Below are 20170 nucleotides of genomic sequence, written 5' to 3' on the forward strand. Positions count from 1 at the left end.
TTGAAATGAAATCGAAAACTGACATACTTAAGCTGTCCTGGTGACAATCAGCAGGAATCTGCTTGGTAAATTCTATTTGAATCTTTCCATTCAATTTTGACAGCCTGGTAGGCTGGGCCTCAAGGACCCATCAACAACGCTGTAATTCCTCCTCTGGGAACCATGAATATCCACAGCAAACATTATAATGATACAGCATTAGTTTTTGAGCGATCGTGTCATTGGCCAAAATGCTGGTCAATGTGAAAGAAATAGCCGGAGGGTTCACCAATTTATTAGCAATTGTGCTCTGGGGCCATGAATAGTTGTTCCACCAGGCTTTGGCCCCACTGCTAGCTTGACAAAACCTCCTGAAGAATCAGTTTTGGTTAGCAAAATTCTGTTGAGCATCTATTCCCTGGAATAGAAGGCTTGTATGCTGCATTCCAAATCTAAATATAGATCAGGAAAGACAACTTTGAACACAGAGCTATCAACCATTCGCCAATGTATTCTACATTGGGTCTTTTTTCTTGAAAGCCACAGCCTTCCTCTGTTGAAAATTAGGCTTGTTTTTCTTTTGATTCCACTGGCACATCAAAATATCCCTGAAAGTTGTTCGGAAGGTCTTGTTGCAAAGGGCATAGCATATGGGGTTGATTGTGCTGTTAACATAACACAACCAGTAGCCCAGTGCCCAAAGAGTTTCTGGAATACAGTCTTGACAGAAAGTGTTGACCAACACCATGATATTGTATGGTAACCATGTTGTGATGAAGACGAAGAGGATGGCACTGAGCGTCCGTGCTGCTTTCTTCTCATTTGCCTTTTTTTCATTCTTGCGCTTGTTGATCTCGGTCTTGGCCTTAGAGGCGAAGCGTTTGGCCATAGCTGCATCTTTAATGGTTATGGCTGTGGGAGATTGGTCAGCAGGTGATGAGGTGACAGGGTTTGATTGTGACCCTTTTCGACTTTTGTCGGATGATTGTTTATCTTTGTTTTTCACCTTTCTAGATTTCTTACCATCTAGATAGATAGATAGATAGATAGATAGATAGATAGATAGATAGATAGATAGATAGATAGATAGATAGATAGATATTATTATACATTATGTATATTTATATTATTTTTATATATATCATGCTAATAAGACCACTTAGTAGCGTTATGTCCAACCTGTTGGAGGCCTTGATGGGTCGGCACCGTCACCTTCGTCCTCTGAACCTGACTGGTCCCCAACTTCATTGTTGTTCAAGCTGTCACTGCTGCTCTGCTCTGCTGTAGTTGTCGTGGTGTTGATGGACCTCTTGGATGCATGGCGACCTGGCAGCAGTAATGAAAACTGAAAGCAGAATGCGCCACACCTCGCCTTGCTTCCTGTTCCTCCAGGTATGCTGGCATTGTCCTTGTTGTTCTTCTCTGAAGCCAGCTGATTTAGTTCATAGCTTCTGCAGCTTTGAGAGCTCGTGGCTGATGAATCCTTCTGGCTGTTAGTCGCACCTTCTCCACCAGCTCTTCCTCTACAACTCCCTTGATTCTGAGCCTGGCTCTGGTTGTTGCCTGACCCAGATCCCCTGAGACCTTGCATATCTTTAGCACGCTTCTCTGTCTCCTGATAGATCTTCCAAAACAGGAATGACATAATAGTTACCGGCAAGTAGAATGCAGCAACAGCAGTGGAGAATGTAATGATGGGCTCGGACAGGAACTGGATGTAGCACTCATTGGGCTGGACTGTCCGCTCACCCACAATGTACTGCCAGAACAGGATGGCTGGGGCCCAAAGAATGAAAGAGATTGACCAGGCTAATCCAATCATGGTCATGGCTCGCTTGGTTGTACGCTTGGCCCGGTATGTCAGAGGTCTGGTAACAGAAAAATACCTAAGAAAACACAAAAAGAAATTAGGCAACTGCAAATATACAGACTAACTTACAACTGTCTCACTCCCAACTTGTCAAACCCCAACTTTTGGTCAGTGGCCCTTGGCTTCCGACGCACTGAGGCACCCTTTAGTGTCTATATGAGACGGACCAGGCTTTCAATTAACTCTAATGTAAACTCATCAGTATTAGATGGTGAGAGCAACTGATGTAGTATAACGAGTGAGAAAGTCTGCTTCAGGAGATGGTTGGGTCAAACCAACATAGACTTGTGACACCAAGTCAAGGTTGACTTATTTAACCTTACATTTGTTACATAACTTACGTACTTAACCAATGCCCCATACGTAAGTGACATAACAAGCTTACTTATTTTATGTAACTAACATACTTATTTGAACCCATTTTTTCTAAAGCCTAACCAGGTAGTTTTGTTGCCTTAACTTAACCAAGTAAACCTTAAAACTAAGTAAACCTACGTTGGGAGTTTATTTTGAAAAGATACTGTATGCATGTAATAAGCGGAAACTGACTCCCTGTCCAAAGTTGATGCAAGAGTGATGCCTAGAGCGTCATAGTTTGAAGCGTAGGGCCACTGACTAAGCTTTGGTATTTGACGAGTTGATAACATGTTGCAACTGTAACTGTGCTATGCATTAATGTTTATCACATTGTCTCTCTTGATAGAACCAGAATAATTTCATATAAACAAGAGACTTTAAATATGTCCTGTTGCCTATGGCTGTCAACATTATACCATCATGATACCATATGTAAATATATGCTTTTTATGATTTGGATACTATACTATATATTTGGAAACATTTAATATTAGAACAGAAAATAGACCTCTACTAAGCAATCACAATAATTTAAGTTTTACAACTACGTTCGGGAACAAAGACCACGCCTCAAACACATCCCATTTTCTCAGGACAAAGGTATTGAAGTACAACTGATTCGTTCACTTCTACTTTGACTCAGTTTTCACATGACCTGTGACAGATGAGCAAAAACGAATAAAGCATGTAATGTACACCATGGATCAGGAGCTTAATGCACATGTGTCCCTCCATCCCAGCATTCTTTGTCTTCTCTTGCTAACCTCGGCCACCTTAGCTCTTCGTACCTCGGTATCTGCTATCACAGCCCCACAGACTGCTCCCACGACACAGCGATAAGAGGCTAAAACCCTAATTTACTCCCGTTTCCGGGGGATGGCCTGAAATACCTTTAACGACGTAGGATGCAACGTTTCAAGTTGCCGATTCCTCAGTACCTGCCCCCATATTTAGAATCAGTCCAATCGGTGTAGCTATTAAGAAATATTCCGAAAAAAGTTGAAGACATCTCATCCCCCCCAAAAGCTGGACTTCCCCATGCAGTAGAAAAAAATCGATCATGCCACATCCCTAGGCCAAGGAGCCTGGTTTTTCAAGGCAAACATCACCAGAGCTTTGAGAGTACTTCCCATCCACCCCGACCTAGTGGAATCTTTTCAGCGCACTCTGCAAGGGTGCATACTACTTCACTGTGCCTCTGACCTTAGGGCACCTTCTTCACACCCTGCATACCGTCTTCACACTCCGCATTCCATGAACTTGGAATTTCTCTTTCCTCAGAGAAAAAATGAAGGCGGTCCTCAGCCTGGCACCCTGAGTTAACTTCCATCACTCCTTCCTCCACCATCTCCCAATCGTCATAGCAGCAGTTCTTTAGGGCTCACAAAGGGACAGCCCCCCACCTAGAGTCTCTACTCCCTCTGTTCCCTCCAGCCTCCAGATGAGACCAGTCCATCATCTAACTCCCCCATCCATCAGCACACAGCACTAATTTCTCTCTTAATTCCCTCATCCTTCACCCTCCATCCCCCATCCCCCATCCATCTACCCACAACCCTTCATTCCTTACCACCCCTCATCCCTTCATCCTCTCATCACTTCATCTTTCGACCCTCATCCCACGACCCCATCCATTCGTTCCTAACCCTTAACCCTCCTACATCATTGTGGCTCCCCTCCATCTTCAATATGTAATAAACTATTTAAAACCTATTTTGTTATTGGTGTGGTCTTTGTAAGTTAACCTCTTCATACAAAGTAATGCTTTAGCAGATGTTAGCATCTACTGGTGTGCTTTTTTATTAAAAAAGGTTATCAGATTGTACTAACAATATATGATGGTGGCTGTGAGCTTCATTTTAGTTAAGTTATTCAAAAAAGGTTAAATGAACTATGTTCTGTTACCTGTCAAAGCTAATAACAAGCAGGTTCATGACCGAGGCATTACTGGCCACATAGTCTATTGCAAGCCATAAGTCACAGACCACTGGCCCCAGAGCCCACTGGTCCATGATGATATAGGTGGTATACAGGTTCATTGACAGTGTGCCAATGGTAAGGTCAGCAAATGCTAGGCTCAGCAGGTAGTAGTTGTTCACTGTCTTCAGTGCCTTGTTGATCTTGAATGACACCAACACTAGGATGTTGCCAACAATAGTGACAAGAGAAAGTGATCCAGTGAGGAAGACAATTATGATGACCTGTCGATGAAGAGATAAGGAGAGAAAGAACCAAAGAGGGTGGTTAAGTGACGGTGTTAACTTTCACACATTTCAAAAACAAAATGAATTTTCAGTTGATGAGGTCATGTCAGAGCACAACAACTCTGCTTTACTTGTACTTCACTGTATTAAATTATATAGACAATGCCCTGAACAATTGGTAACATTCTGCTGCACTTTAATATATTTTAAGTTATCCTTTTAGGTTTAGGTTAATGTTACATGCAATCATCATCTATTCACTGTTAATGTCATCAATATAAAGTAATTTCAGCCTCTCACACAAAATTTGTGTGCAGATATTACTTTCTTAAATGCCATAAATGCATCTCTTTATCTGGCTATTGTAAATCTACAATCAATATTTAACCAGACTTAAGGAAGCACTTATATAAGAAAGACTCATGTCATTAATTAATTTAGACAAGTCTCATAACTTTCCATAGATGTAAAGTTTATCTTGGAACACCAACAATAAGCGACTGGTTCAAATGAGCCATAAATTCCCTGGAGCTTTGGAGCAGCCATGTGAAGAGCACAGCTAAATGTTTGTCTGGCGGTTAGAATTCCTCGCTACTGAAGCCATGGAATTTACACAGTGAGGCCACAAAACTACTCTGTCCTGGAGTGCTCTCTACCTGCAGTGTACACTTCTCATGTCTACACATTTAGTTGTCAAAAATGATTGTAGTAAGCCATTTTTGGCTTACTACGATCACTCATTAACATTTATTCATTTTAAACTTGTTTATCCAATATTGCAGTGTCACCAAAGCACTGCAATATTGCAGTGTCAACAAAGCAATAACTAAAACTACTGTTAGAAAAAAGAGGAAAAAGTAGAATATCTGATTATTACCTGCCAGATAGAATGTCCTCCTAATGGGTCAAAATCCTCTGCTGGCAGCATTAATGTCCTGTTAACTGGTGAATCAGTGAAATTTCCTCCTTGCCTTGAGATATGACTGACATTATGCTGCTTCCATCCACCAACACTGTCAGATAATATGGCCAACTCCTGGTAAGAGCCACCTGAAGATGGAGAGAAACATCAGTTACATTTTATCAGAGATTTGGAGAGTCAGAAAACTTTCTGATTCTGTCCCCAAGAATGTTTTGCACACAAGTCTACAAATCTTCTATCAGCAGATTTGAAAAAGCTTTCTCAGCAACATTATCCCAGCAGCACATCTTAAATCACAGAGAACATTTCAAGACCATTTGGGATTTTCTTTTCCTTGTATCTATTTCATTTTCTTAACCTCTTTTTTTGTTATATCCACAATATCTACATTACTTAATTGTTATAGAGACTAAGTTCTGTAGTGTTGTGCAGTACCGAAGACGGCAGGCTCAGCTATGATGGTGGTATCAGGCTGGTCTCTCATACCAGGAGAACTGTTGGTGAGGAAGTGGATAGTATCGGAGTTGGAGGTCAGGTTCATGATGACCAATGGACATCTTAAAGACAAGAAAAGAGAAAGGATTAAAAGAAATAGGGTTAATGAAGGATATAGTTGTTTAATGTAATTATTTAACATTTTTGCAAAAGATTTAAGGCATTAAAAATGATTTATTAATTTCAAAGATGAAGTTGATTGAATTAAGTTTTATTTTCATTCTACAAATCCATCACCAAATCTGCTTTCTTCCACCTGCAGAACATCTCCGGCCATCACTTCTTGACTCTGTTGCAGAGATCCTCCTCCATACATTTCTTACCTCTCAGCTGGATTACTGTAATGGAATCCTAATTAGATTGCCCAATAAAAATGTAAAAAATACACTTCCCTACATAGCTTTCATCAAAGGTTATTGTCTTCCACTGAATTATTACGACTGCTAAATTAACAAAAGAGGGCACTGTAATCAGCAGATGGATTTAATTGTATAGACAAACAAAAAGTAGTCGAAGCAATCTAATGGTTTTTGATTCAAAGATTAGTATTTCCTACTTTTGCTTAAATCAGTGGAGCACAATGGCTTTGTAGCTTCCCCTTGTTCAGCCATTTTCTTTCATGATGAAAATGATCTAAACATGCTTATTGTTTTGAGTGCAATCCTCCGCTTCCATTGCATTGCTGATTCTGGCATAGATTAGCATAGCCTGTAAAGAATATATGACATTACTAATACAGGCTGTACTAATTAAAGCCAGAACCATCATATCTCCTCAGAAAATGTCTTCAATCCGAGCCTTGAGCTGTGATGTGTTGGAGAAGAGAAAGGTTTGCTGAAGGGCTACATTCCCACACAAATAAATGAGCACTCATTAAACGATATAGAAGCCCACTGCTTCACTTAGAAGTGGTTCATATGTCGAGTATGAACTGAGCTCACAACCCCGCGTAGCTAGTTAGCCAGCTAGCTAGTTCGCTTGCAGCCTTATTAAGATCAGTAGTTAAAAGGAGACTATTTGTTTTGTCTGTGTAGCCTACTGTGTTTAATTACAAAAGCAGCTCGATAGTTCATAGAAAATAACGTTGACACTGGTGGTGTCTAGCTCAGTGTTTTTTAACCTTTTCTGAGCCGTGGCACACTTTTTACGTTAAAAAGATCCCGCGGCACACCAACAACCAAAAACGTTACAAAATGACACTTTTTAGCATAATACACCATATATGCCATGGTGTCAAACTCAAGCTCAGAGAGGGACTAAACTAAAAGTTGGGACTTACGTTGAGGGCCAAATAGAGTCACCATTTAATAAACAGGATAGAAGGGATATTGGACAAAGTGCAAAAAGAATACATGTTTAGGTAGGCTACATTATTGTATGCATAGTACCAGAGCCAGATGCTGCCAGTTCATTAATATCTGGGGTTAGGTTCTGTGGAAACCCTCAATGTGGAGTGAAGGTGTGCATTAGTGAGACGACTCCTGTGTGTGTTTTTGTTCATCTTCATCACAGAGAAAAGCTGCTCACACAGGTATGTGCTTCCAAACATGCAGAGCATTTAAGCAGCATGTACAGTAGGCGGAGTTAAGGCATCGTTACAGGGATGAAGCTTGGAACCTGAGCAGCGCCCACAGAGTCAAACTTTGCCTTGAGTGCGTCATTACACTGGAGGTCTATCAGCTCCATGTGGATGTGCACAGGTGCTCTTTCCACTTCAACTGCAAACGGATTGCTGAGCAGTTCAAATTTAAATTTCTGAGCTGCAAAGTCGGCAAATCGCCGAGTGAACTCCGTGCCAAGTGCGCCAAGTTACCAGCAAAATGCGCAGACGGGAATACAGCGGTGGAGACTTTTACTGCATCACACCCGTCCCTGAAGCTAGAGGTTTAGCGCAATGAGATGCTTCGTTATGTTGCACAAAAAGCCTGCTCACATCGCCACTTTTCGTCAGGGAGCTCTGTGGTGTGGCGGGCCAGTTATGATAAACAATTTCTGGCGGGCTGTTGTACCGAGGGCCGGATATGTGCTGACAATTCAATGACAAGTCTCTCAATGTGTTGATCCTTACGAGGCTTTTCATCTGGGTTATTTTGTCCAGGGCCCAGTTCAGAGTCTGTATTTTTCCTTTTCAAATATTTCTCCATCGCTGTTCGTCATTTAATTCTACTGTTTTAAAGGTCATTATTGCGCTACCTACTGCCACCCACCGGCATGGAAGAGTATTATTACTTAGCCAGCCACAATATTACAGCTCAGACGCTCAACAATGGCAAAGTATTTGCAACAACTAAATAATATATATTTTTGACTCATTAAGTGAAATTGGACATTTCCCCATGGCACACATGGCGATCTCTCATGGCACACTGGTGTGTCGCGGCACAGCGGTTGAAAATCACTGGTCCATTCCAAGGGATTTTTTCATGCAGTAATGGAAAGGATTATTCATATGATACATTTCAACACTATTCAACTATATCCCTGAATTTAGTCTCACGGTTTACTTTGAGTATCCAACCCATTTCACCAACCAGTTCACTTAAACATCTTCATAGAAAGCATTTAGACTAGTTGTGTTGTTTTTTCTCACTTTTAGTGTCAATTAGTCACAGCTGGTGATGCACCAGATATGACATCTGGTAGCTGTGTGTGAAGATTATGGGAACTATCAGCCAAAGGTATTTTAAAGAAAACTTTATCCACACAATGCCTTCAAATACAAACCAAATGTCAGTGCACAATTGTGCCCGTCGATCTCTTTAATATAAAAAACTAAGAAACCCATTGGCTAAGTTTGAAATCACCTACCAAAGAAGCTTGATTCAGTCGAGTCTAATGGCTGAGAGAAGTATTACTCTATATGTTGTATCAATTGTGTTTTATACCTTTAGGTTGTAGAAACTCCTTTTTTACAAATAAATGTTATTTATTTTGTTCACGGAGAACAAAACGCTGGTTCAACCACACTCACAATGGAAAGGGCAGAAAGAGACAATGAGCCCTTTGGGCAACAGTTGAACAAGAATAGAGGAAATCACCCGTAATTGGTCAAATAAACCACAAGTTTAGCATGAAAATGTGTGCAGATTTAAATAGGAACAGCTTTCTCTTTTCACTGTCAAATCTTTCACAAAAGTGCATCCTTTAACAAGCTGAAAGGTGTTGCTTTACCAAAGTTCTTCTTCAAACAAAAAATAAAAGATTATTCTAGGGTTTGGGCTTTTGGAAAATCTGCTGAATATACTATGGACAAACAAATCACAGTTTAAACCTATTCAATCTAACCAGTGAGTAGACTACAGAGGGTACCCCTCTCCAAAAAGGCTATTTAGAGCTCAATTGCAATGTTGTGGTCAAAACCATACATTAATATGTTCGTTCTGAATGTATATGCATCATTTGCTGAAACCAGATTTAATTTATTTTGCCTGATACATGTAACCATTATGAAATGTGAATTTTTATATATTTCCATTTGTTGGAACAAGTGTATACCTAACACTATAGATTTAATACTATCATTACTATCATTATCATTTTTTATGGTAATTTAGAGAATTTTAAAGTGATGAATAAAAAGATGGTTAATGGATTTCATGTGTTTTGTTTCTGTCTGTTTGACTGTATGACCATGTGTGCCCTGCTGCATTTATTATATTTAAGAATTCAAGAAAGCAAAAGCCAAATGGTGAGTTCCTGTAAGAAAATGCACTTACCAGTCCACTCTGGTTCCGAATATCCAATATGATATCCGAGCTGGGAAGCTCAGCTCTGCTCATGCAGCATACTTCTCCCTGCTGTGGCCCAGACTGTTCAGTTGGTGTGTGTCTGGAACCTCGAGCTCCGCCTTTGATAACTACTGTCATGGTAGAACCTCTCAAATCTGGGCAGTTACATGACAGAGGCAATTGTAAGATTAAGGTGAGCCGTCGGGGCTGAGACGAGCCTGTGTAGCCAGTACTGTGTAATAATAATAATTACGTCCGTCTGGCCGTCAATCCATCCAATCTATCCATCTATCTATCCAATGAAGTTCTTTTTAGAATTTATGATCAAGTGGGATTCATCATTCAGCATACCTGGGTAAGAGTAGATGTGGATAGTTAAGAACGTTTGTCTGGAGTTGCAACTTTTTTGAGAATAGCACCTGCTGGCGAATGAAATGTAATGTACCATTATTGACTGTTGTTAGACTGAAGGTCTTAAGGCAGGGGTATTCAATTAAATTTCCAAAAGGTCCAGATTGAGAAAATCTCCTCTGCAAAGGTCCAGAACATTAGAATAATATCTAACTTGCACTATGTAGTGCCATATTGAACTGGATGGATTATAAATAATAAATAGAAATACATAAATAAATGTTCTTCTCATTTCAAGTAAAATAAGGGCTGGGTTAAAGAATAATTTACATAACAGAAAGCTTTTGAAATATGTGCATCTTAAATGCACTTCATTTTAGAAAAAATAATTTCACTGATTTGTCCTGCAGCTTTAAATTCAGTTCATTCAGTTGTGAAGTGATGTCCATCAAAAAAGCCACAATATTGTTCTCATCTTGTAATAACATAAACTAGTGTGCATGGACTTTATCTGTGGTTATTTAACCACTTGTTTCCGCTCTATTCTCTCTGTTAACATCAATGTTTGGCAGTGAATTAAAGTGTTATGCCGTGTTCACACCAAACGCGATGAATGTGGCGGGGACTATTTGTGTTCATTCGCGTGAATCGCAAGTTTATTTTCTGTGAATTCATATCAGATGTAAGTTGGTACTTCGTGGGAAGATTTCACCTAAAGACTGGTCTCACAGAACACCTCTCTCTTTTTGGAGACCTTTTTGTGAGGCGACATCTGAGTCAGGTTGAAAGTTCCTGCTCTGCATTATATCTCCTCGTCTCAGCCCCTTGTGTCACGGTGTGTGAACACCTCACTTGAGTCAGGAAACTTGTCAGAATACTCATATTTGATTGGCTGATCTGCATCACGTGATGTGTTAATTACAACGCATTGGTCGGTGTGTTTCCTGTACCGCTGAAGAAGTAGCAAGCCGCAAATCCTGGAGTAGAACCACTCCGTCAAAACAGAAGCGCTCTGTCAAAATGTAATAATTCTCAATTATCTATCGTTTTAGGTCCTGGGTCCGGATACAACGGCCTCTGGGTCCGGAACCGGACCGCGGTCCGCCAATTGGTGACCCCTGTCTTAAGGTCTCTTGTTCAGTCAGTTCCTGCAAGAGCATCAGCAGTTCTACATTTGCAGCGACCACACTTTTATACCTTCCTGTACCACATTTATGTGGGACCTTTCCAAATGATACTGTCCTTCTAGTGCTCTTGTGAAGTCTTATTAGTGAAGCAAATAGCAAAGGGAAAATCTGAGTTTGTGTAAACAAAAACTAAGCGCTTCTTCCCCTCATGCGCCGGAGAAGTTGTAATTTTGGTAACTCAGGACCAGTCTTGCACAAAATTGAGTGTACAAATTATTTTACGTATTGGTTGGCTTTGTGTCTGTCCTAGTTTCACTAACCAGTGCTGAAGTTGAACATTCTTGCACTGCAACACGCCAAGAGGGTTATTTTTAAACCATTTCAAGTGTGAAATCATTATGGGAATTCTGGCCCTGCTCCTAATCTCCAGTAAGACACAAAGTCTTGTGGGAAATGATCATAGTCTGATCTTTGCAGATGTTTTCTTTTAGGATTAAACACTTCCAGCAGTAGAGACTTTTAATCTCAGGGTGCAGGCGGATGGGCTCTGAAAAAACCTCTCTGCAAGCATTGCAGGCGTAATACTTATGTATACGTATAATATATACATCAACCTACAGAATGTACTTCACTAGGCTGAGACCTTTTGATCAATGCAGAATATCCATCTATCCATCCATTTTCCTCCGCTTACCCGGGGTCGGGTCGCGGTGGCAGCAGGCCAAGCAGGCTGACCCAGACTTCCATGTCGCCCGCAACATTTTCCAGCTCATACTGGGGGATCCCGAGGCGTTCCCAGGCCAGCTGGGAGATATAATCCCTCCAGCGTGTTCTGGGTCTTCCCCGGGGTCTCTTCCCAGTTGGACGTGCCCGGAAAACCTCCAGTGGGAGGCGTCCAGGAGGCATCCTAATCAGATGCCCGAACCACCTCAGCTGACTCCTTTCGATGCGAAGGAGTAGCGGCTCGACTCCAAGTTCCCTCCTGATGTCCGAGCTGCTTACCCTATCTCTAAGGCTGAGCCCGGCCTCCCTACGGAGGAAACTCATTTCGGCCGCTTGTACCCGCGACCTTGTCCTTTCGGTCACGACCCAGAGTTCGTGACCATAGGTGAGGGTAGGAACGTAGACCGACCAGTAAATTGAGAGCTTTGCCTTCCGGCTCAGCTCTCTCTTCACCAAGACGGTCCGGTGCAGTGCCTGCTTTACTGCTGCAGCCGCACCGATCCGCCTGTCGATCTCCCGCTCCATCTTACCCTCACTCGTGAACAAGACCCCGAGATACTTAAACTCCTTCACTTGAGGTAGGCACTCCGTCCCCACCTGGAGGGAGCAATCCACCGGTTTCCGGCAGAGCACCATGGCCTCAGATTTGGAGGTGCTAACTCTCATCCCCACCGCTTCATACTCGGCTGCATCAGTGAATGCTGGAGGTCACGATCCAATGCAGAATATGTTTAGTTGTATTCTTTCATTGAACCAATTTGCCGTTGCCTCAGTACAGACATCTTAAGCCACCCACTCCATCGGCCTAGTTCTTATTGATCGTATGTTTGTCAGTTTATTAAAAAGGCAAAAAAGATTAGACGCTATGTTTTGAAGCCATGTTCATTTAGCACTTGATATCAGGGGTTTTGTAAAGATGGAGGAGAAATTGGATGGTTTAGAGATGGAGCCAAGCAAATGCTTGATGAATTCTTCAGGAGCTCTCCTGACCAAACAAGGCCATATAATTGGCCACTCTCATACAGTGTGTTGAAAGATGCCAATGGCAGAGCTCTCATGACCCCAAACCACACACACACAGAACAGAGAATAGAACGAGGAATGAAGTGCCTGGATGAGTTTAATTACAAAGGTTTAACTACCATGATTTTTTCATGACGTTTTAAGGCATGCTTTACTAGGATATTGAATGACGTTTTTAGGGCATAGTATACTGTGACATTTAAAGTTAAGATTTTTATTCACACATTTTATACACACATACACGAAAGTTGACCTCTGCATTTAACCCATCCCTAGGGAGCCGTGGGCTGCTGAGAAGTGCCCGGGGAGCGGTGTCTTGCTCAGGGACACTTCGACACAAACAAGGCCTCCTCAGGCCGGAGTTTATTCACATGTGATAGATGTTATTGGTGAGATGCAACCAACTAAATACATAATAAATGTCTAAGAACTACAGGCTTTCAGGTACGGATAGGCATCTTTACGATTTTATTATTACTTGGAGATAGTTCTTTTCTCAAGAATAAATAATTGCTTTTAAAAACATATAAAGTATTTTAAAAACAAATAAATTCAGAACAGGATTAGAATTTATTTATAATTCAGATATAACTAAATATTGTTTCTAGAGCAGCAACAGTAATGTTTACAACAGCAAAGTCACTATATAAAGTAATTATTATCTCATTAAAACAAATGTAAAATGTCAGTAAAAAAGAAAATATTATTCCTGAGTGAAGTTTATAAAGAATGAAGAACTCAGACATCAGTCAGTATCAGTCATTTCTCCTGTCCTCTGTCCTCCTGGCTGCTCTGTCTCAGCCAGCAGAGACGTTTAGAAGAACAAACTAAGCCAAACAGTTAGACTACAGACAGCTTTTGTGTTAACTTTTTTGTGAAAATGTGCGATTAGTCGAGCTATCATGCTGTGCTTGTTTAAACATAGGTGGATGAGAGACTAAGGACAGAGCAGATTGAGTTAAGTTTTGCTATTGTTTACATGTTCATACTTGTTAAATAGGTGTATTGATAAAGTATTGGCTTGTAAATGTAGTTGTCATCAACTTGAGTAATCTTAACTTCACCTTCATCAGAGATAATGATGTTCTCGGGAAATGTAAATCTCACTGAATGCTGTCTGAATGGTTTTGTCTATTACAGACCACTATTTCCTGTATTTTCAAGAAGTTCATAAAGAGGCCCCTAACTGTAAAATATTTTTAACGTCTTCAATATTCAACAACAATGCACACATGCAACACAACTGACATTTAATGTAAAACCTATTAACACTGTAAAGTGGAGATTGCATAATGTTCAAATAATATGACAAAGGATTTGGACAAACCTGAAGCCCATATGTCCTACCGACTGTGTGAACACCAGTTTGTATGATAGAACAAAATAAATAGAATTTCGAGTTGCATTAATATCAAGTTCAATCCCATTGCACACATTCAAACCAAACACTAAATTAACTATTTGTGTGACATTAGGATCTGGCATCTACCATTCTAGGAGTCATAGTCAGACTTAGTTGCCAATTCTCAAAACAAAATAAAATAAAAAAACAGGTATGCTGACAATAGTTGTAGCCTATGGAAGGCCTCAAGTCGAAACCCACACAACTATAACTAAGTTCCTGCCAGATACGGTGGTGTAATAATACAATAATAATTATCAATCACATAATATGTTGTCCCACCAGTGGTAGAAGATTTCATTGGAGAGGACTGGATGTGACGTTGTGCAAATAGTTTTTATGTTTTAGTCTTTAGAACACTCAAATATGCTTTATTTGTGGACAGCTTGCACCGTGTGGATACCATCGTTTATTATTTATATCTACCAACATGGCATGTTGTTGTGTAACATGGTCCAGAATCATTCCAGTTATCACGAAACGGGTTACAGACCAAATGGGTTAATTTCCCACTGTAGAAATGATCAATATATTTCCACAAATCTTTAAAACACTGAGTAAACTGATACCATAACTAGCATATGTCTGCCTCCTAAAACTAGATAATTCTGCTCAACAAGAGAAATATTACAGTACTTAAGCAGTTGGTAATGTAAGGCAATGACAGAAATAGCAGCATCATGGGCTGTAAATTAAAACTGCTCCATAAATAATAAAACTGTTGCTGAACATGTTACACACAGTGGATTAATTCCCTTAACAAGCCATATTTCAGCTAGAGGAAACAAGATTAATAAAACAGACTACAAAACTCACGGTGCATACAGTGCATATAAGAAGTTTTGGTCTCTATTGCCAATATCCCCGTACATGACTACGGTACGGTTGTGGATTTTTATATAACTCACTATGTAAATTGTATTAAGGCTTAAAGTTAAGCATAATTGAGGGCGGGGCTGCTTGGAGTGACGGGTGGGTGCCGTCTCAGGTGTCATATCTGTGATGGGCAAGTGAGAAAACGTGTTTGATATGCCTTTGGCCTATACGGGGGGCAATTATGGTTTGGATCAAACATTACAGCGGGGCCGGTGCAGACACACCTGGCAGAGATCTGCACTGAGTGCATCTTTTCACTTATTTGTTGAGACATGTCAGCGATGGCAAGCATGTATGTAATTGTCTCCATTATGTTCTATGAAAAGTAGCCACAAAGCATGGATAAACAGTCAAACATGTTGAATTAAGAATATTCTCCTCTTCACAAGTTAATGAATAAAGTTTTATTTCCAAAATCATGCAAATCCATTCATTACTCATAGACTCAGTCCCACTTTTTACATGTATCTCTCAGAAGTTGCAACAGTCTACTCAAAAAGTCTACATGATGCACTATTCAGTGGCACATTAACATGCCCCCTCTGTAGTAAATATTTATATTTATATGAGCAAAATACCATTTAGTAATGGCATTATTCAGTTTGAGGTGGTATTGCAATGAAAAGAAAAAGTAAAAAATAGGCATGGTACCAGCATGGCATTGTGAGCACACTGCATAACACCCACACTGGCTGGTTGCAACTGTAACACTGTGTTATCGTACTCGTAATAGTCTATCAATTTGTAAATCTCACATGCATCCTTCCTCACTCAACATTAAAGGTGTAATCAGTAAAAGTGGCTCTTTAGTAGTCTCTAGTGGCAGCATGTATTTGGAACTAAATTCTATGATGGAAATTTGTGTACAGTACTTTGGACATAACGTCATGTACAAACTGACTCAGGTGAGAAAACTAGCAGATTAATTTCCAGTGCCTCGTCGTAATCACATCTCATTACCGTTTTTCAAACTGCTCCTATTAGCACATTTTTTGTTATTAGCTGTGATGAGCTGACATTTATAACAGCAAAAGCAAACATTAGGCAGGAAGCTTATGTGGCTAACTGCATCATACTGCAGGTTGATTATTATGGACACCCAAAATGGTTAATATTTAAAACAGTATTAAATAAATATGATTAAAAAATATAGACAAAACATAACCATGACATTTCCAGTCATGTGATTGGTTGTTACTTGTCTGAAGCTCTGCCCCTGGATTAAATATCATTTCATAAAAATGAGCTGACTTTTAAAACTGTATTTGATTGTCTCAAAAAGTCGTGTTTATATTATACATCATGTTTGTATTTATTTATTCATTTGATTATTTATTTCATAATGTCTTGTTAAATATTAAACACTTTACATGATCCAAATTCATCACTATTGAAGTAATGTAGTCTGAAGCTCAATCCATCTTTCATACGCTTCACTGATGGTCACCTGTGTTTTAGAGAAACCAAACCAAGTGCAGAGTGTATGCCGAGCCAGTAAAAGTGTTACATTCTCAGGAAGTTTACAAAATAGGACCCACTTTCCTCGCCTTTATTATTCATATCTATTTATATTATAAAAGTAAATAAATACATAGATTATAAATGAATAAATAATTTTATTTTAAACTGAGACAAAGTTAAGCAAGCTTTTTTTTTTGCCTTTGTTTGCAATTTACAATGGTCAGTCACCTCCCATACACTCCCTGAAGGGCTATTGCTTGAAAACCAAATGATACTTAAACAAATATTTGACTAATAGTATATTTAAACAGAGATGGAGAAGTGAGAGAAAAGCAGGAGCCACTTGAAGAGTTACAATGAAGCCCACAACACTTAAATACAATAATACAAACATCTTAATTCATCTTAAATAATCCTATTTCATAATTTATGGGTGACACAGATTTAGTGTTTTTGATTTGTTAATCAAGCCCGCATAATAATCATGCAATGGCATTTTTTTAAGATATATATTTTTGGAGAATGTCCATACAAAAAGAGTAACTCTCTTTGCTGTATTGCATAAGATCATCACCAAAAACAATCAAACAAAAACAAACTTCAGATAAACAATCCTTTTTTGAAAATGTTTTCAGGACATGTTTGTTAAATGCTATGAGCATTCACCACACACTTCCTATCACTAAGGAATGAATAAGTAAAAAAGAAAAGGAAAAAATCATTACTACAATAATAGTTATGTTTAAAATAGACTATTTTGTTCCTGATGTTATCGTTTCATTATTCATTTGGCCCTTGTTTGTACACCCACATCCTATAAGGTCAAACTTTGTAAGTCATGAAATGTGTGCTATGGAAGATTTGCGCTTTTCTTCCACTTTATACACAGTCTTCCTGCTTTGCAGTGAGGGGTGTAACAATTAAAGTACAGAGTAGGAAAAACAATGAGCACACTGTCATGGATAATGGATTGCTGTCTCTCGATGTTGACTCCTATATTGCACAAGACAGAGTGGAGGGATATACAGTATGCATGTCTGCAGTAGAGTGGGTACTAGAACACAGCTAAGGTACACCATTAATCCATCTTTTAAGAGGCACAAGACAACTTTTCACCTAAGGGACCCCCACAGTTTCCAATTGATATTATTAAGTTTCACCACTGCTCATTTTAGAAAGGCCACCGCAAGAAAATATGTTCCTTGTTTGGATTATCAAAGGGACAATGAATTGTATACTTTTGTTTGTGGCTGATGGTGTTTGTGTTAATTAGCGTGACTAGTGTTAGCAATATGACTAGCCCAAGCTAAAGCTAGCTAGTCTTGGCTTCCTTGTAGCTCCTGGTTGGTTTTCTGGCTACTAGCGTTAGCCAGCCTGGCTACTGTCCAAAGCATGAAACATCCGTAATAATCACAATTTGAACTACAAAACCCGATCACAGTGCCATGATAACGGCAGAGTAAAACACCCTGTGTCTCCGTTATATATCCTACATTTTGCTGCGGCGGCCTTTGAGCCTTGATTTTCCTGGGAGATCACGACCCGATGGCAGACAGAATTGCATAGTGAAAGCGAGGCTACAAGAGAACCACAGACGTGTCAATATATAGTGTTATGGAAGCCGTTCATGCTGTTGGAACAGCCATCCCAAACAGAGCTTGTTCTGCAGTAGATTCAACAAGTATATTGCAACATACACTCAGTTGCCAGTTTATTATCTCCACTTGCAAGTTTGGCATTTTGGCCATCACCATCTTGCTTTTTTGGAATCAGAAGCGACCATATTTAGACAAGAGTGTGGAGCTGGAGAGGAGCAAGGCCCAGTAGTTAGCTGGTTTGGTTAGCAAGGTGCATCCGTAATTCACATTAAGTGTGATATTGATTGGGATGCTGATTTTGGCTGGAGGAAAACTACTTGATAAAATGACCAGCCGACTGTGGTGGCGGCCTGTCACCTAAAGCGTCCACACCCTTAATTATGTATGACTTTAGGTATTAATACAATTAAAATGGGTGAGTTATATACAAATTCACCCCCCTGTACAGTTACATTAATAGGGAAATTAGTTATAGAGACCAAAACAGTTTTTTGTAGCAGAGTGTAAAGATGTTTTTGTCTGCTGTAAAGTTGGGCATTTTAACATGGGGATAGGATTGACATTCAAGGAACTGCACATCGGCATTGGCTTCCTTTTTCAGACCTGGAGGTTGCTGCTTGGGTGTACCTAATACACTTGCAACTGTTTTGTTAAAAGGAAGAAGCCATCTGCACTGGACAAGTGGCACAATACTATACTCACTATGAGGAAAGTGGTGGTTTCTCTTATTACATAGCTACCGCTAGTGACATACTCCACACCTGCTGTTGAATGCCCCCACCCAATTTCCAATCCTCATTTGCTGCTGCTGTCTCTTCAAACAGTTTAAAGTTCATTGGAAAGTACTTTGTAATCAAACAGAATTGATTAAAACACAACTAACTGTACATTTGTTTTAATTGTTACACCCCCTTTTTCACTGCACAAAGCTACAATACAAGCGCAACTGAAATGTGAAATTATGTCAAATGTGACACTTCTACACAGGTGTGCACTGAAACTGCTCAAGGACCATTGAGGCATGCCAGTCATTTTATACTCCCAACAACAAAGTCCTGAGGGCATTTCTCTCTCTGACCTTCTATTTCTACTTTCCTATAGTGCTCACACATGGTTGTGTTTCCGTCTTTCATAAACACCACCATAGTCTTTGCATTGTATATATGTGAGGCTCTCGGACATTCCTCTCTCCTCCTCCAGCTTGCATAACTTACCCCTGGCTTAGTAAGGCACTATACCCTCCGTTCTCCCATCCCCCTACTTTTATCCATACATTGATCATGTGTCTTCAGCCCGTCCTCCAGCTGTGACTGATGGGTTGCTCCAGTCTGGTTGATTATTTATCTTAGCTAACAAGCACGCGATAACTTTGTCTGCAGCAATAAAGTCTTAAACAGACAAATCTCTTTTATTTTTGCTGCTTTGGTATTGCTTTTTAAAAAATAAAACTTCATGGTTTCATTGACTAATGTACCGCGCAAGCCCTAGTTAAGTAGCATTAATTGAAAAAGGTCTTAACCCCCGACTAGTGACACCTAGAGCTGTGATGTTTCTTACAAACCACAATACTACTGCACAGAACAAACATGCTGACCTTTTTCGCTCAGCCTTGGCCAGAAGCCGGATGAAAAGTTTGCCTGAATGGTGGCATTAGGTCATGTGCTCAGTAAGTTTCATGGCAACCTGACCAGTAGTTGCCCATCTATTTTGATCTGGACCAGACTGTTGGACAGACAGAAATCTCTACCCCAAGGCCATGCTGCTACTGGGCAAGAAATCACATAAAAGAAAAATATATATATATATATTCAGTGACCAAACATGTCATTAATGAATTTAACCATTTTGAAAACATAGTTTTGGGGATTTATTTATTTATGTAGTCTTTTAAAAGAAAAAAAGAGATGTAGATAACTTGCAAGCTCATGGAGGATTATGACTTGTTGATGTCCATACTTTGGCTGAGTTTCCAGGTCACTCACCTCCACTGGAACAAAATGCACTTTTGATCATGGTGCTAGCAATGTGAACACTTAGTTAAGGAGCCCTTCACA

General features: G+C 39.9%; 1 protein-coding gene across 1 annotated transcript; it reads right to left on the reverse strand.

Moving 5' to 3' along the window:
* Positions 1-493: 493 nt before the first annotated feature.
* On the reverse strand, positions 494-5873 carry chrm3b (cholinergic receptor, muscarinic 3b; the record flags this gene model as incomplete). Its single annotated transcript, XM_079182850.1, has 5 exons — positions 494-1005; positions 1159-1865; positions 4112-4407; positions 5288-5460; positions 5768-5873. 5 exons carry the CDS (start codon positions 5871-5873, stop codon positions 494-496), a joined length of 1794 nt encoding a protein of 597 aa, XP_079038976.1.
* Positions 5874-20170: the final 14297 nt, after the last annotated feature.

This window comes from Pholis gunnellus, assembly GCF_910591455.1.
Source record: "Pholis gunnellus genome assembly, chromosome: 21".
In the NCBI taxonomy this organism is placed as follows: Eukaryota; Metazoa; Chordata; class Actinopteri; order Perciformes; family Pholidae; genus Pholis; species Pholis gunnellus.